This window comes from Emydura macquarii, unplaced genomic scaffold (assembly GCF_026122565.2).
Source record: "Emydura macquarii macquarii isolate MOO-44397 ecotype Brisbane River unplaced genomic scaffold, CSIRO-AGI_Emac_v2 contig_1644, whole genome shotgun sequence".
Classification (NCBI taxonomy): Eukaryota; Metazoa; Chordata; order Testudines; family Chelidae; genus Emydura; species Emydura macquarii.
Genome location: NW_027131781.1, coordinates 23,413,817 through 23,439,524, shown reverse-complemented (window position 1 = coordinate 23,439,524; position 25,708 = coordinate 23,413,817). Strand labels below are relative to the sequence as shown.

At 39.0% G+C, this 25,708-nt stretch overlaps 1 protein-coding gene across 27 annotated transcripts in view; it reads right to left on the bottom strand.

Annotated features, from left to right (window-relative positions):
* The window catches only part of TCF12 (transcription factor 12), a 273,293-nt gene that overhangs the window by 46,294 nt on the left and 201,291 nt on the right, over positions 1-25,708 (bottom strand). For 15 of the 27 annotated variants that reach the window (XM_067555900.1, XM_067555916.1, XM_067555903.1 and 12 more), the window contains 3 exons: positions 19,434-19,569; positions 16,322-16,363; positions 16,024-16,076 (listed from right to left, as the gene is read on the bottom strand). In XM_067555900.1, the coding sequence (XP_067412001.1) occupies positions 16,024-16,076; positions 16,322-16,363; positions 19,434-19,569 (231 nt within the window). Of the gene's footprint in view, positions 1-2,468; positions 2,662-16,023; positions 16,077-16,321; positions 16,364-19,433; positions 19,570-20,836; positions 20,949-25,708 lie in introns of those variants that run through there. The other 12 variants (XM_067555907.1, XM_067555913.1, XM_067555914.1 and 9 more) reach the window with 3 other exon arrangements.

Here is a 25,708-nt window from a genome sequence, read left to right as displayed (position 1 = left end):
GAATGCATCTCAAACCTCTTATGACCACCCACTCTGTATAACCTAGCATGTTTGGAAGCATTTTTTTTTCAGTTTAATCTTATTTTGCCTATGTATTATTTACTTTGCTAACTCTTTTCCCACTCTCAAGGTTAATAATATCTTTCAAGAATATGACTTCTAGATGAAAATTTAAATACAGGTTTCTGCATGTCATTTCCCACTTACATTTTTTGTATATAAATCAGCATTTCATACTGATTAGTAGATAGCTGGTAATATGTTGATATCTAAAGTCAAAATCACCAAATAAAATCTCAAAACATGAGCCAGATGCCATTATCTGCTAAGTGATCAAATGATACAAATTAAAGCAGTAACACTTCAACATGAACTGTGGTCTTGAGGTATACAGACGTCTCTAACAGTGGAGAGGTTCACACACAATTCTGAATAATAAATGAAAATCTCTCTCTTCATTTGAAGGTTAAAAGCATTAATGGAAAGCAACACATGGAAAAAAACCCAAAACCCACACCAACCCACCCACACACCCCTCTTTCATATATCTGAATGAAGCAGTAATTGCATTCTTTATTCTAATAATAGACTTATTAGGCAGAACAAAATACTGAAAGCTGGGAAAAAGTAAAAAAAAAAAATTACAACCAAAACTTAAGGGAACATGCTATAGGATTGGCATATGATTTGTCATCTATTTACTAACTCTTCAAGATCATAAAGGTCACCTCTGACCTATAACAGGCACATGCTATCAATTTTCAGGCCATGCTCCCTTACAGCACCAGCACTTCCATCTACTATAAGCCTGGAAATGCTTAATAAGATCAAAGCTTTTTTTCCTGCTACAGAACAAAGAGAAATGTTGTAATAAGGCGATCAGTGCTCAAGAAAGAATAAAATCAAAACTCCATTCAAGTCACACTCCTTTTGCTTCAGGGGTATTGTATAGTTAATTTTACTTAAGTCTAATATATATCTTCACATAAAACTTAACAAAAAAAAACTATTTTAACTTTGGAGCCGACATAAAAGAAAAATCATTTCACATTTGAAAGACAGCTGGCATTTATACCAAAGGAAATGAAATAGAGATCATGCAGTTTCATGTATTTCCCCACTCTCTCCCCAATAATTTTTCTCTCTTCTGAGAAGCTCATACACATAGTTTAAAGAACCTGACTTTGATGATCATTAATCAGAAAACCGTGGCAAAAAGTTTACTACTAAATGAAGGCAAAGCTCACATAGGCTTATGAGACAAGAAATACCAATGAAACTGATCTATATACTTTTTTTTTTTAAGACCATGGGAAAGCCAAAAGTATAATCAAGTAATATGAACATAAAAATGTTTAAACAAAACCACTGTGCATACATAAAAGACACCATCACACATAAAACCAGATTTCTGTTTTGTATTCTGCCATACAAATGATATTTTTAAATTAATATCACACAATTATGAAATAACAGCGTGCCATTTAATTCACATTAAAATACACAGGAATTTAAAGATTCAGGTTTAAATATTTCAAAAGCTAGTGAATGTCCATTTTATTTTGTAATCTGCAATAGTTCCAATAACATTTTGTCATTTTACTTAAAATTATTTTGAAAAAAATCAAATCTTGAACAAGATCTTAATGTTTGCTTGCAATTTGAGATGTACTACTTTATTCAAATGCCACCATTCTTGGTAGCATGGCACATTATCAATACAATGGCCAGTATCCAAAACTATGAACGCGGTCACTAAAACATAAGTCTATGAAGTATAAGCAAAAATGTAATGCTTTGTAATCTTCTGGAAGAACATGGATTAAATTCCCTCCTCTACACTATTAGGTACAAAGTCTATTGAAAATGTTTTAGTGTAAATAGTGATTCAAGTTTGCGAATCAGACTAACTTTCCTGTATAGCGTCAAAATGCTAGTATGATTGGAAGCAGATGGTGTAACAGTAAAGTCAGTCTCTGAACCTCAAACTCCAAACAGGAAACACAAGCCTTAATGGCTGACTGCTTCCCTAATCATTCCCAGAGATTCATACTTGTTATTTTTATAAATAACCACCAAGGCTTTCATCTTTACTCCCTGTTGTACAAAGCAGCCAATAAACCTAAATGTCGATTTTTGGTTTTTTTAGCTATCAGAAACCACCTCTCTCCCCATTTGCAAACCCATAGCAAACATGGAGAACACAGATGGTCTTTTAAAAAGAAAATACATAGAAGTGTTATGTAATTCAATGTTAGGTTAATGTTAAAAAATTACAAACTATAAACTTAACTGCATCTTACCACAGAATGCCAGCCTTACAAGTCTTCTAAAATATGCAAGTGAATTACACCAGCAATCTAAATGTACTTTGTTAGACTAATCTAAAAACACACAGGTTTCAGTAAGTGCCTATTCAGCTATGTCAGCCACTTTGAAATTATATGAACAAAGGAAAGCACCCTTACCGTTTTCCCATTGTAGTAATACATCAAAGAATTGCTGCCCATTCCAGGTACAGGGTATGCACAATACATGTTGATTCTAAAAATGACACAGTCTGCAGTTAAAGTGCACTGCTTTTCTCCAAGACATCCATCCACCCGATCAAACAGAGTAATTCTTTAGTACTATGCATACACACATGGATCTACTCAAAAGGAACTTATGCAAAGCAGGACTGAACCATCTCATAGGGAGAAGTAGGGGTGAGTGTATGTGAGAGATACACACTGTAATCTCTATAAAATTCTATCAACCCCCCGTTTTTAGTCATAATTCCAATCAGCAAATTCCAACTCTGGCAAAGATAGTTTATTTACAACAGTTAAGATACACAGGTTTATAGCTACCAATACACTGAGAAATTAGCAGCTTTGTCCATACAAATAAAATATTACAAAAGAATAACAAATGTAAAAATCCTAGTTAAACTTCTGATTTTTTTGTTTTAATTAAATTAGAGCACTTGTGGCAGTAGAGTCATAGCTTGATGCATCTCCAGTGACACTACCATCTGGCTCTGTCTAAAGTTGCTTGCAACTTTAACAAATACACCACAGAGCAATCATGAACTGGAAACACTGAATCATATGTAAGAAGGACTAGATAATTATGCCTTCTACATAATCATTTCCTGGGCCAAAAAGTATTATGTCCCAATTAATTAAGTATCTCTACTAGGCCAGGGGTTGTTTCTAACTGGGAAACAGTATATCCTCTCAAACAAGTACTGTATGGCTGTCAAACAAAGAAAATACATGTATGTCATGTTTAGTTAAATATAGTACATATGTTTTAAACAGACAACTACATAAAGGTAAATATTTTAATATTATGAAATAAAAATTTAATATTTAAATTACATAATAAAAATATGATTAAGTTTGGCCAAATTTAAAACATTTTATTTAGACTGGAAAATACATTTTTGTGAAAAAACATTCTCTCTCTCACACACACACACACACGAGAGAGAGAACTGGCAGTAAAATAGAAATTTTAGTGTTAATCTGACAAAAACGTATTGCACAATATATTGAACATATATCATCTCTTACACAGAAAACCTTTTATGAACACACATTTAGAGTCTGTTTCCCTTTTTTGTATTCTTCTCTAAAATGTGTCCTCTTTGTGAAGTATATGAAATTCCATCAGTTTGTCTGGAGATTTAAATATATAATATGAAAGCCAATATGCAAAGAATGAAGTTACTAACATTGTGGGGAAACAAATATTAAAATACTTTGTATGTTGGTCAGTACATCAGGAAACACCTAATCCATGTATTTGTATGTAAACATGTTTATATTCTATCGATGAATACACTTGGCTGTTAAAGAACGCATAGGGTCCAGTAAGCCTCTTAAAAAAAAAAAAAAAAGTCAAAAAAAGATTGTGCCCCCAGAAAAAAATTACAGCAGAAAATCTCTTTCTGACTTTGCCAAATGCCAAATCTGTGAGCTTGCTCTGCCTTCCCGTCTGTCCAAAACAGAGAACGTACAGCAGACTAAGAAAAGAAGGGGTAATGTTCAATTCAGCAATCTGTAGGGAAAGAAAGCTGCAGAAATTAGGATATCTTTGCTAAGCATCTCTGGAAGTCATCTAACAACAGAATGAAATTTAGCAAAGAAAACAACAGCCAAATATGCTGAAATACTATGATCATGAGAGACTTCTATTAGGTTTTTTGTACAGTGTCCATCATCTTAGTAAATAAGCACTGCAATATCTGTAAGTATACAGAATATATGCAGATTAGACACAAAACGTAAAGCTTTCTACCCCAAAAGTTTAGTCTGTGACATATGCCAGCAAAGGATAAGCATGACAAACTACTGTGATTATTCCAGTTTTGAATTAGGAGGTTCTGAGATATCCTGAAGTGTAAATTAATCGAAAAGCATGTGTATCTTTACTGCTTAACTTTATATGTTGATCAGATTGTTGCTTTTAACACATACATACACAGAGGAAAAAAGGGAAGAAAAGTAGGCAGCGTTTTAAAAGCTAATGATATTTGAACCAAACTTTTCACTAATACTAAAGATTAAGCAGCAGCTGCAAAAAAGAACATCACTGTATATCAGACTATTAAAATGGCAAGCCTGCAGAATGACTTGCAACTTCCTCCTTCCCCCAGAGATCACAAAGCCCCATTTCAGTCTCCAGAGAACTCTGTAAGAAGCTTTGATTTACAATCAACAATGCCATTCCTTAAACCTTCTATAGATGTGATATGCTAAAAGATCTTTAGATCTCTTACACATACTGCTTCCCTAAGTATACAGTACTCTAGGATTAAAGTGAAGTATTTAGAACAATGTATTTTTTATAGTCAGGAAACAAATACAAAATAGCTATATAACAAAAGTCCAATTTTATTTTGGAAGAAACAGGCAGAATAAAAGCATTTTCTTTTTGCATCAAATAGTTCCAGTACATACTTTTGAAGCGGACAAAACATTTTAGCAGTGGTTAGATTAATTCCTCCAAAGCAACGATGGACATTAATGTGTAAAATCAACCACTGTGTGTGGGCATGCATGCATCCTCAAGGGGAGTAATGATTTTCAAAGACAATAACTGCTCTTGTATTGAAGAGTATGATCAAGTCCCCCTCAAATATTCAATATTTTGTTATTATTCAACTGTACTAAAAATAACTGATTATTGTTGAAACACTTTGGGGAATAAAAACTCAGTATTTTACTATGTGGCATATATGTTTAATCTTTCTTGCAGCATGTTCTCTAAACTTGCACAGAAAAACAGTAGAAGTGTGAAGGCAATATCAATTGGTATTGTTTGCTAACTTGATTAACATCTATTGAAACAAGGAAATCGCTGAGACTTATCAACACACAGGTAAGCTAGCCTCAAAAATAGCACAAAAGAGAGGTCTCATCCAAAGTGCTGCCTATGGGTACTCCAACAATACCCCACTGACTAAAAGGGTTTACTTCTGATTTACCTCTGTAAAACCAAAGAAATAACAACTTCATCATACCGTGTGGGGAATTAGCTATCCTACTGGAGCAGCAAAGGTACACCTATATGCACTGCACTGAAAATAACCGCACTGCACCTTCAAGCGGGATGGATTTTGTCTGGCTGGTCAAATGAAGAGAACGGTGCTTTACTGCCGGGCTGAGGAGGAAGAGAGGTCAGAAACTGCTACAAAAGGGGAGGAGAGGTCAGTGTGTCGCTGACTCATCCCTTGGGAACCGGAAGGGTAGGTTTTAAAAGGGGCAGCCTTGGGTGGTGAAGACCCTTTTACACAGAGCAGGCTGGGAAAAGGACTTAAAAAGGAGGTGTTGGTTAAAGGAATGGAAAAGGGGATAGGAGGGTGGGTTGAGGGCTCCTATGACTGGTACGGCAGAGAGCCAACCCCCCCTTTCTTATAACCCATCTGAACCCGCCTATGGGAGGGGAGGGGGGGAGAGATGGATGGTAAGGTCCCAGGATTGGTTGGCTGGGGGAGCTGGATGTAAAAAGATGGGGAGCAGCTGTAAGTCCCCCAGTAATTACTGAATGAACATGGGTTACCTGCACTGTACACTTTCATCTGCTGGGTAGTCCCAGACATCTAGTAACAAAGCAGCGGCCTGATTGAAATCACATCAAGCGTCTCCTGTCCTTCTTTTGGTATAGCCGGACAATTTATCACCGTACTGCATGCTTATCCCACCAATATACTATTCCCAAATACATTGTGATTCAATGTACCACTTTTTGAGATCAAATTATTGCTTTCAAGCATATCAAATTATGAGCTTTCTTTAATCTCACAGGTTACATTGCCTAAAGATGACAACAAACTGACATTTTATAATTTGGCAAAGTGCACAAATATATCCTGATGTTATTGCAATTATCTTTTGCATAATTGCAGCGAACACCACTAGATATACCTACAGAAAGATCGAACAGTGACTACTCCGACATGGTTCCAACGTCCAAAGAGAGTTCTCTTTTCTTTGTGTGTGTGTGTTTTGTTTTTTTTTAATTTCACATTTATTCTCAGCAGCAATTGTGCTGATTTTTCCCTCCCCTTAAGAAAAGCATGTTATGATGAAATAGATTGTATCTGGATCAGTGATATCATAGTCAATACAGCTGTTTATTCTGTTTTTCCTGGGTGACAAATCAAGGGTTAATCTTATGACTCAGTCCGACAGAAGTAGTCAGCTGGAGACAGGGCCAATTTTTTAAACTTGATTTCAGACAGACATGCCGTCAGCAGAGGAGCATGGAACGGACATGCACTTTTGTAGGCTGAATTGTTTCTACTCACGACCCTGCACTGTGTCAAAAACAATAAGTGTGTGTTTCTGTAAGACTGTAAAGAGATTATGATCTCTGACGCAGAGTGAAATGCTGACCTAATAATAAACTATCCTACCTGTTTAAGAATGTTCTCAAAGATTCATTCATTTTCAGTCTGATATTTTGGAACGAGATACTTGCTCTGTAGAAGCCAAGCTATTTTCTCAAATGTAGAATTTAGTCTAATTTCTTATCTTTGTCCAATTCAAAGACACACAACAAAACACACACAGTAAGAATGAATCACTCACAATTTTAATGAGTTTAAAACTATCACTAAATTGACATGATAAAATCACTGGTAAGTACTCTTTATAATATACCAGAGATAGGCAGAGGATCTCATCTCCATACCAAAGATCCATACCATATCCTCTATCTAAAACTATTCATAAATAGAACTTACAACATTTTATTTTAAACATTGATATATGTATTATATTTTTTGCTTGTTTTATTATATCAAATATTATAAGACTAGAAACTTTCTATTGAGTTGTGTACTCTTTTTTCCCCATTAAAAGTTATTTCCCCACCACCAAAAACAAATGCTAAATACCAGATAAAATACAATGCATTTCCTGATGAAGAGTCTCCTTTTGTCCCAGGGACTTAAACAACAGCTTACAAAGAAAACCCTCAAGTAGGATACCATTAAGCTCATTATTTCTTACTTCTTTGGTTATAGCTGCTAGTTGAAAAATGCTCTGCAATATTCATGCACAAAATCTTTGTCCCAAGGATTCAGAAACCACTTCAAAGAAAAAATCTCCAAATGTATTTATTTCTAAACGAAATGTTTGTGATGATTAACTGGATCAAGCCTGGAGAGATGAATACCTATAAATTATATAGTCAGCAGGCAATTAAAACAGATTCAGACTTTAAACTGTCTGAAAATTGCATGTAGTTGCTTCTAGAATGGAAAAATAGAAAAATACGTATTGTCTAGAAGACAGACCTCTACTCATATAAGCATTTAAATATCTAGTAAATTAAAAAATCCTGAAAGCATGCCATCATGTTATTAGGCAAGGGGAAATTATCCATTTATCATGTACTGCACAGTGAAAAGATGGAGCAGATTGCAACTCCACAATAGTGCTATTTAAAAAAAACCAAAAAACAACAGCCAAGTCTAATGAATCATTATAATCAAAACAAAATTGACACAAAAATCATAACATTAAGTTCATCAGATCCAATTAATTTACACTGGTGTACTTTCAAATCTGTGTCCAAGTTAAATAGTAAAAGTTTTGCTGTTTTCCAGTTCAATTGGTTGGTTTTAAATTTTAATATCTTTGTCTGCATCTAAGAAAAAACTACCTGATATTAAATAAAAATATATGTTTACATATTAAAACAGTATACAGCATTCCAGAAAATAAACCTTACACTACACATTTACATTAAATTTCCAAAGCAATTCTATGAAGGCTACATGTGAAAACAGGAAACAGTAATATTTTAAAAATAAGAAATTGTATAGTCAGAAAAATTCAGTTACAATAGCTGGGAATGACTTTCCTTCTCAAGTACATTTTTAGCATTAGAATTATTTTATATATTTAATAGAAATACAGTGTTTTGTTATTAGGGGCATGATTCTAGGAGCTAATAAATAAAAACAACTTCTATCAATTCCTCAGATTCAGATCTTGGATAAATATTCCCTATCAGTGTTACTTTCTTATGGATTTATATTAAATATCAAAATGAGGAAGGTATTCAATATGCACCATTATTTCCAGCTTTAGAAAGCTTCAGAACTGTGCTGAAGATTTTAGATATTTTGTAAAACGCAAACAAACAAAAAACCCGAACAGTTTAATTGATAGCTTTAAAATGTGCTCAGGTATATCTCATTAGGAGAAACACTTAGTTACACACAATTACATTCATGACAACATGTATGTAAAAAGTTGTTTGTTATCCTTGATAAATGATGAAGGGGTGTTACCAAAACAACGGTACCTGTTAGTGGGCCAACCAATCACCACTTCACAATTTGATAAATAAATGCAGGCACATTATAGAAATTGGATGTGAATTAAATAAGAGATTTAAAAAACGTTCCAAAGTGAATTAGTATGTTTCCACACTTCTATTACTGAAAGACATAAAAGATTAAGTGAGTTACACATCTCTCCCATCATGAACTCAGTACGACCAGCAAATTTATTTGAGAAATTAAAGGGGTCCCTCTGCTGGTACAACTCTAGTATCATTTTGCTTTATTTTTTATTTTCTGCTCAAGTGCAATGTGTTCAGCATTTCCCACTTACTCCCCAAAGTGATAGTAACAAAGCTATTGATGCAGTTTTAAAATTTTCCAGTAGGTGGTTCTATAATCAAAACCCTGCTCCATATGAAAAAAGGTATTTTAATATATTTAATAAATCAGCATCACAGAAGCTTTATGAAACTTTATTTCAAAGTGCAGGTAGCTAGTTGTATAAGCTCAGAGGCACATTTCCCTCACTTTTTTGGCAGGGGGAGGGGAGGAAGAGGGGTTGGTTGTTCTCTGGTTCGCTGCCTGGCAAAGTTCTTCAACAAACGAAGCTGTCTGGATGAGCTGTCAAAAGCAAATGACAATCCTTTTGTCATCCCTAGTGAGGTATCCAGCGAGTACTCCCTTAAGAAAGATTTATTTTTAATAGGCTACCCAAGCTATCACAGCAAATGTCATGAAGCCTTGTGATTACATCTCCAGGACTGTACAACCTGTTTTCCTTATAGCCTTGAAGGGCCGGACCTCAACATCACAAAAAACTCAATGGCACTAAAATGTTGGGCAATTCTAATTCCATTTTAAATTTATACTCAAACACTAGAACCAACATCTGTATCTTTGTCTCAGGAAAGATGAATCAGTAGTCTAAAAAACTTATGTCTGAAGTTTCTTCGGCGGGGTTAGGCAGTTTTTATTTCAGTGCAAGTCTTTCCATCAGTAATGATTTTTTTACTGGCTATTTCTGATAATTACATGGTTAGATCACAGCCAAAGCAGCCTGTCCAGCATTTGTATTGATCAAGCAGCCAAGAGCAAATACATCAATTTAACAGTTTGACACAGGCAAAAGTCTTATAGATATTACTTATTACTCTTTCCAACAGACTACAAAAACCACCAAAACCACAGAAAGAATTATCAAGTGACACCCCATAAAAATAATCTTATACTTATAAAAGCTTTTTTCTGTAGTAACAAATAGCATCTTCAATAATGGGGATGAATTGGTACACAGTCTTTGACGTAAAGTGTTAGTTTTAGTAATGACATATAACCTCTTGTAAAGTTACACGAGCTGCAGTCTAGTCATGTTGGATTTTGTTAAATTTATATGTACCTTTAAAATGTTAAGACATTTCTATTCAGATCTCTACTATAATTTAATAGCACCTAAACAGATGCATCTGGGATGCCGCAAAAACATCAACAGATAAACTAATGTCAACAGAAGGCCATTACAGCAAGTCCTGAAGACAGCTAAGGAGACATTTTGGCAGATACAACATGGGAGCGAATTCAACAGACATGATCCCTGATTCAAGCAGGCCCTGCTGTGGCCCAGTGCAGTCAGAGGATCAGGACAGACAGCTTGGATAATTCATCTGATTTCAACTGCCTTGGACAGACATTGAGAGATGATCACTTAAGTACCTTGGGCCTAGATCACTGAGAGCTTTACAGACTGTCAGCAAGACCTTGCAACAAACCAGTGTGCTACTTACTGACAGCTGGACCTCTCTGCTTCCTCCACTCCCATAATCAAGGAGCAGACAGGAAGCCACATTCTGTGACTACTGCTGCTTCCAGATCAACTTGAAGGGAGGCTCACGTAGAAGTGAATTACAATAATCTAACCTGGAGATGATGCTTACTTAACAAGAGTAGAGTCTCAACCATCGAATTTGTTTGGTGTGTTGCAGAATTTTTGAGCCTGGATAGTTTAAACATTTACTATTTATTCTCTATTTTACAAACAAAAAGAGGCATGTCCATGACCTTACTTACTTACACTTTGAATCAGACATAATAAACAAGTCATAACAATGAAAAGTGGCAGGAGTGTGGAAGGACAGGAGCTGGAGGTTACCCCAATAAGTAATCATGAGTTCTGTATATTGTTACCCACACATTTGTTGACTCTTTCAATGTTTTAAATTTTGTAAATTACTGTAGTATGGAGTCCAGACCAAGGATCAGATCAGTTACTGCTGGCTTTGAGGGGTACTGAGAATTTAACAGAAATAGAGCAGACACCAGAGTGTGAGGACTTGAATTTACCAACTGAGCAGCACATGGCTATATCAGCCCATTCAAAAATTAGCCAGGAAGGAACCCTGAGTGGTGACACATAGGGGTCTCTAATGTGGTGCTCCATGATTTCACACCACCACATTAGGCCAGCACAAGAATTCAAAAATCAGGAAACAAATGAAAAATAATTCCAAGAACATGTATTTTCATCCAGAAAGTCACCTTAATTCCATTCCCAATAAACATGGCCCTGTGTCCTCCAAGTGCTTTATTGCACTATTGCTAGGATCACAGTCTCTGCAACAACCTTATGTAAAAACATCCTGGGGTGGTTACTGGCAAACTGAGAACATCCCATTGACTATCAGGGAGTTTTGCATCAGACATGGCCACATCACCTACTGACCTCACACCAGCCTCAGAGTTTTCTGGCATTAACGATAACTCTCTAAAAAGCCAGGGACTCCTAACTTTTAGAAGGCTGTTACATTCACTCACCATGATGAATTAAACTTTATTTTTAATATTACTCAATTATCAGAGCCTCAAGAACTCTGAAGTTCAGATAAGCAGACAAAAGTTTGGAAACTTATCTGAAACTATGAATAAACTTATGAAGTCCCACAATTCTCCATCTCAAAACAGGTTTCCTTACCTGAAGATGCTTTCAATGGGGGAAGATGCCCAATGACCTGTTTCTTTCCTCCTTCAGCCATGCTTCCTATCTCTTACCTTCCTGGGGCATCTCCCCAACTCTATCCCTAAGGGATCAGGGAGGTAAAAAGCCAGTCCTCTGAGAGCAAACGTGAGGAATATTTTCCTTTTCCCTTCTATGCACCCACCCCAACATGCATAGTCAACATAAAGACTCACAATGACTACCATATGGTAGTCATGCGTGTTGGACTGGACATCTCCAGGCTCTTCCAAGTCTGTCTCTGTCCTGGGAATGAGGAAGGTTGTGGTATCCCCTTTCTGCATACTTCTGTGTCTCTTTCCCACCCCACCCACATGAAACAAATATAGGACATTTTCCTCATTATTGCTATGTCACTGTTCTGCTATAGCTGTTCTTAATAGAGGAAGTCTTACAATACATTATAAATTGGCACATGCAAGTGGCATAAATCCTATCGCTGGTGACATATCAAGACTCTCGTAATCAGTCTATGAATTCTTTTATCCTGAACATGCTCCTAAACTGCAGTGAACTTGAGTCTAGAAACCTTGCTGTTAGAATACATTCATTGATAATATCCTGTTAAATGGAGTTTTAAATTTTACAGAATGTTAAAGTATTGTCTGAAATCTTAGTATGTGAACCAAAGTTAGTAAAACATGCAAATATACAGTAAATAGTTTAAAGTTTGGGACTGTTTTAAATGTAAATAATTAGCACACAGATAAAATCAACACTCATCTTGGTAAACAGAAGACTGTTTTAGCAACAAAAGAGAGGACTAGATTATCCTCTTGGATACATAGAAGAGTTGTAGATCTCAACAAATTAGATAAACACATATGTGTTTGTGCAGTAGCTGATTTTCTAAGATATGCATCAATGTATGCTATATACTGAAGATCACAATCTTAAGTTGGGATGAGGAAGATGAAGTGGCAAAAGAAGGATCTAAAGATATTTCCAGCATTAATCTTCTGATTTTTCACATTTAATACAGTTCTATTATTAATCCATATTAAATGCTGATTATGGTAGTAATTAGAGCTGAACAAATATTTCATACTGAATATTTACCCTTTCTCTCTGCTCATGGAATGTCCACAATTAGATTGCCCTTTCCTCAGATATTCAAATGCTCTTGATTTATTTTTTAATTATTTCCTCTAAAGACTGGCCAGTTAACTGCAGGTATTCAATAAATGCTCTTCAAAATTTGAGCTGCACTGATTAATTACAATTGGTCTCAAGTCACATGGCACTAGTTCTGTTATCTGACTGGATTAAGGTAACACTACAATCAGAAGGAAGACTCAAAGAAATTGCTAGGATTCTGAATCTCTATGGGAAAGGTAGTAGTTGATAAGCAGAAACTTTAGAAAACTATAAACTTATGTCTTTCGGGGCCACGGAGGCCTTGTCTGAGGCAACACTCACGAAAAGTAGGCTACTGTAAAGGTTTACTGGATAGATGCAGAGTTTAATTTTTTTTCTTGCCCTCTTTGCACAATATGAATGGAGAGATCTAGATTTAAAACGTGTGGTTGGATCTAACTACCTGTACGTCAGCACACTGAGTGCTCTGGGAACCCTTGTCTCCCTGCTTTCAAGATGAGTCCCATTCATCTAAAATATACTGTTTCCAGTATTGTTCTGGAGCATGAAAGCTTAAAATTCACTTTCTGCAAACATTCTTGCAAATAAAACTCAAACGCTTTAATGCCTGCAGAAAGTGAATACAAAAGGGATACAAGCAAAACTAGATTAATTCAGATTTAAGTTTCAGTTATCACTCACCAAAATGTTGGAGGTGTTCATCTAATTTTCTAGATAGCTTGTTTTTTACTAATATGACACAATCAAGAACAAGTTGAAAAATTCATCTCAAAACAAATAGTTCTGGAAAACGCCTGACATGGGATGTCCATCACAAAGCAAAAGCCAAGAGAAAAAATATTTTTAAAAACCATAGGAAGATCATTCATTAAAAAATCCTTATCTTTCTAAAAGAGCATCATTAGTTTTCCAATTAAATGAAAATTACCTAGAAAGTTAAAGTTCTAAGAAGCATCTATGCTTATATTAAATTCATTATAACTAGAAAATATTAGAGAGAATCATTCTTTTAGAAACTCAATTAAAAATATCTTCCTATGGCTTCCAATCTGACTTGTTACCATGGCACATTACAAATAATTATGCTGGTGTACCTTATCCTTAATTCTTGCCTCAGAATTTCAAAACGTCACAAATTTCTGTAATAGTCAGTAAAATTTAATTTTGTTCAATCTCCCACCAAAGACAATGTACCTTATATTAAAAAATCAGAGTTTTTGTTTAAATTTGGCATCATATTGCTCAGAGGCTACAATCAGGACTATAACCATTAAAATACATAAAAACAATGGTTTTACAAAATATACCGCCTGCATACTGACTCTCAGTATCTGCTTTCTCTCTCCATCACTGAGGTTTGTTCAGTGTTTAATAAAAAAATCAGTCTTTTGCTGTCCTGTTTCTTCATTTAGAAGATGAAAAATGAAATAAACATTAAAAACATACTGCTTCTTAACATTAGTATTGTGTAAGAGAAATTAGATGAATTTTTCATTCACTAATATGATCTGTTTACCTGGCCAATGCTACTAAATATTAATATGTAATTTAACTTTTATGACTCTCCTACAATTATAGTAATAAATTACATGAAAATTGCACAGTTACATGTTTTAGCTACTCTGTTTTTTTTAAATATATTTTTGTTAATCTAGAAGAAATCATCTGTTAACTGTAAAGACACCCCTGCATAACACACAACTGTTAAAATGTAAATTGCCAAACTATTTTTAGCTGCTGCTGAAAAAAAATATTCCTGGCCTCGGGAATAATGATTTGAGGCATTGTGTTCATTTTGTTTATCAAGCAGCTATTCAGCCTCTAGTGGGGCCCAAGTGCTTATGCAAGCAAAAGCTTTTAAGAGTGCCTGCAGCTGCAATCCTGGCTTCCAGGTAGGCTGCAGGTTCAGAGCACAGCTGCCCCAGGCTGTCTAAACTATCTCAGTTCCATCTGGAAGTATGGTTAAAATGGGATTTCAGATTCAGGTTTTTGTGTATCATAGTGAAGGTGGGAAGTGGGAGAGGGACACACAACTAGAAGACACCATCTATACTTCAGATTTAATACAAAATAAAATAAAATAAAAAGATCAGACCCTTTTGCTCCTACTGTATTACTGTTGCCTGTTCAGTATTGTTTTCTATTCAGCCCGTACGGCTTTGAGTTATGACTCATCCAACTGCACCTGCACCCGTGTGTTAAGTACTGCCAAATAAAAGCCCAACATCCATTTACACAACAAAGAGATGTACCCCGCAAGGCAGTTGAGCTTCTCTCCCCTCCCTTCTTGTTTGTTCTGAACAGGGGGGAAAAATCCTTCCTTCACTTCACTAGGGATTTTTCACTTCACGTGGATTTTTAAATGCAGATTCATTTAATAAACAATTTTCTTTCCTTTACAGAATAAAGCATATTTAATACCACAAAACACCCCTATAGCATTAGATTATCACAGCCATTAATGATTTTTCCACCAAAACCCTTCCAACCTTCTTCATCAAAGCCCTTTATTCTCAAAGGATAAATTTTCGAGCAAAGAGGGATCAACAAACTAGTTGCTTGAAAGCCTTCCTGATGCTAGGCAGAAGTTAGGAAAAGCTTAATGAAGGCTTTAAAATCCACCAGGGCTTCACAATGAACATCTGACTTGGTGATTTATGCATATTAATAACCTCAGTCCTACTGAGGCAAGCTGAGCTGTACATGTCCTCCGAATCTTAATGTCTTCAGCTCCATTGGGATTATTACAAATGTAAATTTCTAAGATTCTCAGCTATTAATCTCTGTCTGTCCTCCTGTTCAGCAACATAATGACTAATTAAACATCAAAAGACCTGTACAGGAGATCTTCTTTGACAGCTCCTGGCCCTGCTCTCTTCCCAAGAGGGGAATTCAAATGACAGGGACAAGTGGGTAAGTGCATATGAGTGAGGTACAAACCATTGCTACAAAATCTAAAAACTACACATCAAATGAGTATTTAGATCTTAGGAACTGCTCCCAAATAGCCTGGCTGTTTCTGGTCACTAGATAAAGCCTTCCTAATGATAACTTAAAAGATTTGTATGTCAAGTAAACAGTGCGCTTTGAGCCCAATTTGTTTACTAGAAGTTAAAAATTCAGTACTTACAGAAGAAGGCAAACCAGGGGGCACCTTTCTTACTTTCTTTGTCTGTAAAGGATCTGCACACAGAAATAAACACATTTCATCAGCTATGCTGGGTTAGAAAGGATTAAAAAGAATGAACAGCCACACTAAACAACTGGTTATTCTCCCCCTCTCCCTCCCTCCCAATACATTCCCCGTTTTCTAGTTTTATGAATCTTTTCCCCTTTATCAATGAAAGGTGCCTTACACACAATACCACAAGGTTACAATGAGTAACACATTTGTGCCCTTTTCTACAACCATGCCTTGCTCACATTACCTTTGATCTCAGGGGATTCTCCTCGCGGAAAGGCAGTCACCCCTGAGAACAACAACACTGTTAGGTACATCAATACCCTAATGCATTCACTAAACAGTGGCCTGTAAAGTGTATGAGGTGGAAGGTGGATTGACTGTGGACATAAATGAATCCCCTATTTGTGTTCTTGGTAAAATTAGAATTGCAAACACATCTATGGTACATTAAAATTCAAATTAAGCCAAATTGTGGCTTTTAAAACAGTAACTTCATCTAAATGGATTACAACATTCACATGCCAGTTTATTGCAGCACCTCACCTACCAGCAACAGTGAAGCTGATTAACTAACTAGTCAACACTTTTCACAAGTCACCAAGACATCCAAACAATCTTTCAGAACATTTGGAAAGTTGGAAATATGGCACCCACTTCTCTCCACCAACAACTGACTTCCATGTCACCAGGGAAGCCAGCCAGCTGCATATGTTAAGAACTGGAAAAAATCCACAAAATAAAATTTAACTCAACCACTATAAGTAATGTGCAAATTAGGTTTACTGGCATTATGGGTCCTACCCAATAAATAATTGATGTGATGAGCTCATCATTTGTACTTTGGATTCATCCAGTTTTCAATCATATTACAAAACAAACTCTTCCATCTTGATTTAGAATTACAATAGTGAATTTAACATTTGGATGTAGCAAGCTGAAAAGTATCTTCTCCTTCCAATGTGTAATAAAGGTGAGAAAGTTCACGAACCGAAAGATAATATAAACAAGTTTATTTTCTATCCCTCATTTCTGCCTAGGATACCTCTACTATGGTATGTACCGCTTATTCTTGTTACAGAAAAACTGCAGTTCAGAAGTGTTTACACTGTATTTCCTAAAATTATTGCATACATTTTTCAGGGAGGTGGGCCCTGGGTTGAGGAAGAGCACCCCTACTTTACATCCACACATTCTCAGGTCTTGAGTTACAGCCACCCAGTTCTAGCAAGGGCAAAAGGACTCCACTACAGATTTGCAAAGGTTTATGCCCCTTGATTTTTGCCTTTTAACAAGCACCAGAAACTGGAGTGAAATTCCTCTGAAAACACCAAGTTAGGCCTAATCTTAAATAAAAACCTGTGAAACTACCCAATTTTATATAGTTTCCACATAAAATCATAATTCACCCTAAATGTTAGATTTGTAACAGCACCTAAAACTAGACTAGCTTGACATGGTTGGAGGTCCCACTATGAATGTTTCACACATCTCTAATGTCTCACTTCACATTCAGTGTCGTTCCAGACCTGTCCAGAGGACAATTATATGTAAACTGGGCACTTGTCCCACTCAACATCCAAGCATACTGATTCTACACCATTCTGTCACTGCTGATTCAGTAAGCAAAGGAGTAAAGATTAGACCCAGGACTGAAACTGTGGCTATGTCTACACATTTGTGCCCTTTTCTAAAATTGTGCCATGGTCACATTAACTTGATTTTCAGGGGTAGGCAGTAATCTGAAGAGGATTACATTAATGTGAACTAGCAACCTTTTAGTTTGCATCTGCAGCATCCACATGGGGAAGTCACAGTGCAACACTTTGGTCTGAACTGTGGGGCACTGTAGACAAGCCCTCAGTCTACAGCATAACTGTCCAACACACTGGTTCTAGCACCCAGCCAGCCACCTCTCAAGGTGTTGTATTGATTGTCCAAGCAATACAACGCTCTCTTTAGATGTTCCTGTTCTCAGCCACATCCTGGAGAACTTTGCAGGTTTCATTACTAACAGTTCGCATCTGTTAATTTGATAAAAAGTACTGCGCAAAAAAAGACACCCCAAAACTAAATGGTAATTATCTTGGGGAATGAGTTTGAATGTCAGAAATGGACAAACAGGACTTAGTTATAATTATTTTTTTTAAAGGATAATTCTAAAAAGTCTGCTGTTTCCAATTTAAAACATGAAAAACATTATTTCAAATATATTCAGTATCTATTTCAATAAGTCACACAAATGGATAATTTCTATAAACTGCTAAAACTACAAGAAAAGATGTCTCATTTCATGAAGTTTCTGTGGATAAACAATGGTTTATATTGGAAAATTAAGAACAGTTAAGTTACATATAATATGTAGTCTAAATACATCTTCATTTGAGGTATGTAGGTAAAAGTAGCGCACAGGAAGAGGAGCCAGAAATGTGCAGAAATAAAGCAGATAACCACAGGAATTTCAGTAACCTACAAATGAAAACTAGAGTTTGTGAAAATTTTCCAAAATAGAAAATCAGATGAGGGGATTTTTTTAAAAGCTTATTAAAAAAATTAGTGCATTCATACAAAATGAAACATTTTCAACTTGGACTTTACATTACTTTGGATACTTTGAGAACTAAAGAGCATTTAAATCCTAAAGGAATATAAATGACTGAGAACTGGACTGTATAGCTGATACAAAGACCTTACAACTTGCAGCAGTCAGATGTTCTGTTAGTGACTAGCAATAAAATGCGCATGAAGGTCCATTTATCTCAGAGCAACTCCAGAATACGATGTACATAATATTATTTACTTGTGACAAATCTTAAAAAAACTCCCTTGCAGCAGATTTTGCTAACAATATAACAAATCTAGTTATGCATCTGATGGTATACAGTAAATAGAAGTCTCGTTTTCCTTTTGATTGCTGTACTGTCTTTAACTGCAAAAAAAATTACCGGGATCCTTAAACCAACTACACTGAACTCTAGATCACCCTGAATAGAGTAACTTCAAGCATAAAAAAGGATGATTGTTCTTCCCGTTACATTTTCACAGTGTATAATGGCAATGACCTCAGGGTCAGGCATTTCTAGGAGTTAATGATGGCCTGGGTTAAGGGCACTCAGCTACTTCATCTGTCATTGCTGCTTACTCAATTAAGATTTTTTTAAGCAATACTGATCAGTGCTGAACTCAAATCAATGTCTCAAACAAAATTACACTTTATTTTGTATGATCTCTTATTTAGCTATCCCAAGTAGCATACATTGCCCTGAAAATTTGCAACATATAAAAAAGATATTGTCTAAAATAAGGTCAGATATGAAAAGTGCATCAGTGTTAAAGGTCTAATAGTCCACATTACTGACCAAGAGCTGATGAGTCATGGAGTGCTCTTCGGCGTGGATTTGCAGCAGAAAATGGGTAATATGGTGTTCCAGGTTTTCCTGAGGATGACAACTGGCTAGGGCTTCCAAGCCCCATATCTGATCGAAGGAGACTGGACTGTAAAATAAACAATGAAAAGCAAATTACTGTAATTACTAAGCTTCAAATTATGTTGTTAATGAATTATTAATTATACTAGTTGCCCTTGGCAGTTACAGCCATTTATTCAATTTTCAATCAAGGTCTTAAAAGTTCAAAGAAATTTTTATTTTTTAAATATTTAATATTATTATTCAGAGAATGTAACTTTTGCAATAGCAAAGAGGCCCACAGCCCAATTTTAAAGGACAAAAGAAATTTGGCTGTGAGTCTTGGAAAAGGACTTACTTCCACTTAAAAGGTCTGTCTACTAATACATCATATTATGCTGTAAAGAAAATTATATTTTATTTGCTTAATTTGTAATATAATATAAACATGGATTCAACTGTTAAAAAATAACCCTATCCACAGTGTGAGATTAGGATTTATTATTCAGATTTAGTACGCACACACTGGTGAATACACACACACACACACACACACACACACACACACACACACACACACACACACACACACACACACACACACACACACACACACACACACACACACACACACACACACACACACACACACACACACACACACACACAGAGAAATTGCTCTGAAGAGCAATCTAAAACATAAAAGACAAAATATACACTTATTACATGTAATGTGTGGAATAGTCAATAATGGTGAAAATTTTATAAGCAATTCCTTAGGGTATTGTCTACACTGACGGCAGCAAAGTCGCTTCTGCCAGATCAACCTATCTGGATCGACTTAGCAGTGAGTGAAGACCTGATCAGTCAATCCAGAAGTCGACACAATAAAACCACCCCCTCAAGTGGCATAGCACTGCATCAACAGGAATGCGGTTCCCATCTGTGCGAAGCAGTGAAGATGTATGTAGCTTGCGTAACTCCCGTCGACTGCTGCCGAATCGCCCGGTAAGTGTAGATCAGGTTTACACATGAGGAAGAGAGTCATTTATAAAAGCATCATTTTAATGTTGCTCTTGCCTGGTTTTAGGTTTCATCACTAACCCAAATCTTTGGTCGCTGCGGAGGGCTTTGCCATTTAAGTTGGAAACCATACTTAGCTCTGTAGCTATAGGTTGAAACAAACCCAAAGCTCAGAGTGAAACTCAGGGTGCTCTCTAGAATGTAAATATACGGTTACTGAACAGAAGTCCATTCTCTACAACAGTAACACTGAATACCTCACACATCTTTCCCTCATACATTACATTACATTACATTCCCTCTTACATTACAATTTGGCATCTGTAATATACCTTAATGGCAACTCTGAACTAGCATCTCTTCCATAGGTTCTTTGCTCCTTTTCTTCATGCTGGATCATCATCTGAAGCCTGCTGCAGACCCAACCAATTTACTTTGTGTTTTATAGCTTTACGTTTATTATAGTAATCTAATTTGGGATAAAATCATCATCAAGAATAATTATGCAGATACAAAGACGAGATGCTAAAAGCATGCTCCCTGGTATTAGGACAACTTAGTATTGTTTGCCTAGGCTTAAACTGTGCTAACAATATCTGATAATTGAGTTGCAGGACAACAAGTGACAGGAAATTCTGAAAATATTTTATTATTAAACATTAAAAAAAATGCAGCTACCCTAGTTTCCCAAGCAGCAGTGTTTTTTACTGGCGCTAAAACTTAGCTTTGATTTTTAGCAACCTCCCAAATCAGGTGACAAACAATTCAATATATAGATGTCTACAACATTCAAAATCTTCTCAAATCAGATTTAGTGATGTGAAAACCAACTGGCTTAATATTCACATCTCATCAAAAGGTGTGTTAGATGCCTCACTATTCCTTTCCTCCAATTCCATCCTTGACCCCAGCCTATCTGACTTCCACTCTGACCACTCCACTGAACCTGCTCTTATTGATTTAGAGCCAATACAGTGGGTCTATGCCACCTTACCTTTGCATCCCATCAGGACTGGGAAAAGAGCGGAGTAAGTACAGCACTGCTGTTCTCTAGTGATCCCCAACAGCCAGAATGGCTCCTTGCTGCACAAGTTACAGCCACCTTTGTTCCCACCCTGAAGCCATGCCAAGTACAACACTTTACTTTATCAGTGCTAGGACTGAATTAGCCCCTTTTCTTTCCTCCTAACTGCTCTCTAATCCCCCTCTGTCTGTAAAACAGGGTTACTTACCAGTAACTGATGTTCTTCGAGATGTGTTGCTCATATCCATTCCACTATAGGTGTGTGCACGCCACCATGCACGGTTCCCACACCTTTTTTCCCCTTAGCAGACCCCGTAGGGTCGGCTCTGGTGCCCACTGGAGTCCTGCACACATACCGCAGTATATGAGGCACAGCCGACCCTACGGCCCCTCAGTCCCTTCTTTCTGCCAACTCCAACAGAGGGGACAGAGGGCATGTTGTGGAATGGACATGAGCAACACATCTCGAAGAACAACAGTTACTGGTAAGTAACCTTGTTTTCTCCTTCAAGTGATTGCTCATGTCCATTCCAATATAGGTGATTAAAAAGCAATACCTTGGAGGTGGACAGGAGTTACCGGTGAGCTGCCCTCAGCACAGCTCTGCCGAATCCCACATCCTCTCTCGCCTGCTGAACGATGGTGTAGTGGGACATGAAGGTATGCACCGACGACCAGGTGGCGGCCTTGCAGATGTCCTGCAGGGGCACTCTCTCCAGGAAGGCCGCAGAGGAGGCCTGAGCTCTGGTTGAGTGCACTGTCATGACATCCGGAAGCGGCACATCTGCCTGCTCGTAGCAGCACTTGATGCAGGATGTGATCCACGCGGCGATGCGCTGGGCAGAGACAGGTGATCCTTTCATCCAGTCCGCCACTGCGACAAAGAGCTGCGTCGATTTCCGGAACGGCTTTGTCCTCTCAATGTAGTAGGTGAGTACTCGTTTCACGTCCAACAAATGCCATTTCTGCTCCTCCTCTGAACCGTGTGGTTTGGGGAAAAACACGGGGAGAAAAATGTCTTGGTTATAATGGAATTGGGAAACCACCTTGGGCAGGAAGGCTGGATGCAGTCTCAAACTGCACCTTATCCTTGTAGAAAACAGTATAAGGGAGCTCCAAGGTCAAGGCCCTAATCTCAGAGACCCTTCTAGCCAAGGTAATGGCCACCAGGAAGGCTACCTTCCATGAAAGGATGAGCAGAGGGCAAGAAGCCATGGGTTCAAAGGGGGGCCCCGTGACTCTAGAGAGGATGATGTTGAGATCCCAGGGAGACACCGGGTCACAGACCTGCAGATAAAGCTTCTTCACCCCCTTAAGGAACCTAACCGACATGGGATGGGAGAACAGGGATCTCCCTTCTAGCGGCTGATGGAAGGCTGAAATGGCGCCAGGAGGACACTCAGGGGGGCCAACAGCAGACCCTGTAGTTTTAGCTGGAGCAGGTACTCCAGGATAGCCTGGATAGGAGAGAGGCTCAGTGGAATACCCCGGGACTCCGCCCAGCAAGTAAATCGCCTCCACTTAGCCTGATACACATCCTGTGTTGAAGGTTTTCTGCTGCCCAGCAGAACTAGTTGGACCTGCACAGACTCTCTCCCCCTCCATCAGCCACAGAGCCTCCTGGTCGCGAGGTGCAGGGAGTCCAGGTCCGGGTGCAGCAGTCGACTGTGGTTCTGGGAGAGAAGGTCGTGTGATCTCGGGAGCTCCATGGGCAGGGCAGTCGACAGGTCCATCAGCATGCTGAACCAATGCTGTCTCGACCAGGCTGGAGCGATGAGTATCACATCCGCCCTATCTCTCTTGATTTTCAAGAGGACTTTGGGCAGGAGCGGAATGGGTGGAAACGCGTACATGTGAGTCCCCATCCATTTGATGAGGAACACATCGGATATTGATCCCGGCTCACGACCCCGGAGCAAGCAGAACCTCGGACACTTCTTGTTCCAGGACGATGCGAACAGGTCCAGTTGGGGAACACCCCACCCGTGGAAGATCAAAGTCACGACCTCTGGGTGCAACAACCAGTCGTGGCGAGGTAGAAACGACCTGCTGAGACGATCCGCCTCATCGTTACTCACACCCAGGAGGTGAGAGGCAGATAAGTGAAAGTCGTGCCTCACGGCAAGGTCCCACAGGTGGATGGCCTCCCGACAGAGAGCCGAGGAGCGCGTTCTCCCCTGCTTGTTTATATAAAACATGGCTGCGGTGTTGTCCGTCAGCACCTGCACCACCCTGCCTGTCAGGAATTGGAGGAACACTTTGCACACTAATCGAATGGCCCTGAGCTCCTTTATATTGATGTGCAGGCGTTTTTCCTCCTCCGCCCAGATCCTGAGTGCTCAGGTTGGTGCTGATGTGGGCTCCTGATCCCACACCCAAGGCGTCTGAAATTAGGATGACTGATGGAACCAAGTCTCTGAATGGGACGCCCATCATCTCTACCCTGGGAGTCCACCACCAGTCCAGAGAGGCTAGGACCAGTGGGGGAACCATGACCACCCTGTCGAAGGGGTGTCTGCTCGGCATATATACAGAGGCCAGCCATGCCTGAAGCGGCCGAAGCCTCAGGCGAGCAAACCTCACTACATATGTGCAGGCCGCCATGTGGCCTAACAGCTGGAGGCAGTGCCTAGCTGTTGTTGTGGGGTACCGGTGCAGCTGGGCGATGATCGAGGCCATGGCCTTGAACCATGGCTGAGGGAGAAAGGCTCTGGCTTGGGAAGCGTCCAAGGTGGCCCTGATGAATTCTATTTGCTGCACTGGGGTTAGTATGGACTTCTGCTCATAGTGCAAGTGAGGGTGACACTATCCTGCACATGGGACCTGGACCTGTCCCTGATTAACCAATCGTCCAGGTAAGGGAAGATCTGAACACCTCTGCATCTCAGGTGGGCATCCACTATCGCCATGCATTTGGTGAAAATCCTGTGGGCCAATGAGAGACCAAAGGGCAGGGCTGTAAACTGGCAGTGGGAACCAGCCACCGTGAAACGAAGGCAACGCCTGTGGTTGGGGAGGATAGACACATGGAAGTATGCGTCCTTCAGGTCGAGGGCGGCATACCAATCTCCTGGATCCAGAGAAAGGATAATGGAGGCTAGGGAGACCATGCGAAACTTGAGTCGCTTGATGTATTTGTTTAGGTGACGCAGGTCTAATATGGGTCTCAGACCCCCCTTCACCTTGGAAATGAGGAAGTACCTCAAATAGGACCTCCTTCCCCTTTTGTCTTGGGGAACCATTTCCACCGCTCTCTGGTTGAGGAGGGTGACCACCTCCTGCAGGAGGAGTTGCTTGTGAGAGGGGTCCCTGAAGAGGGATGGAGGGGGGGAGCTATTGGAGGAAGGTGATGTAAATTTCAGGGCATAGCCTCGAAGAACTATCCTGAGGACCCAACGATCCGACGTGATGCTTGCCCATTCAGCGCAGAAGGGCCTTAATCTGTCCAGGAAGGAGCGGGGCAGATCCAGGGAGAAGGTAGGGGTGCCACCCTCTGGCGCACCATCAAAATTGCCCCTTCCGATTACCAGACCCTTTGGAGGGCCCTTGCTGGGAGGCCAAGGACAAGCTAGGGGGTTGATTACGCCTTCTAAACCCTCTGTTTCTGTCCCTGCCCCTTTGGGGCTGGAACGGCCTAGGCGGGGGCCTTGGTTGTTGCTGCACTTGGGGGCCGCGACTGCCGCTTGGAAGCCTTGGGCGTGTACAGGCCCAGGGAGCAGAGCATGACTGTAGAGTCTTTAAGACCATGCGGCTTAGCATCTGTGCAGTCGGAAAACAGGCCCACCCCGTCAAAGGGGAGGTCCTGGATGGACTGCTGCACCTCCTGCAACAGCCCCGAAGACTGCAGCCACAAGCAGCGCCTCATGGCGATGGTGGAGGCCATTGCCCTGCTTGCCGAGTCTGCGGCATCGCTGGACGTTTGCAGGGCTGCCCTAGCCACTATGATCCCTCCATCCAGGATCGTGGCGAAGAGCAGGGCCTCAGTAAACCGCCTAAGGGAGTCCCAGAAATTGAAATTGTACCTGCCCAGCAGGGCCTGGTGGTTTGCAATCTTAAACTGTAGGGCTGCTGTTGAATACACCTTCCTCCCAAACAAGTCCAGTTTCTTATTGTCCTTGTTTTTGGGAGTGGACTCCTGATGGCCTTGTCTATCTCTTTGGTTGGCCACATCCACCATCAG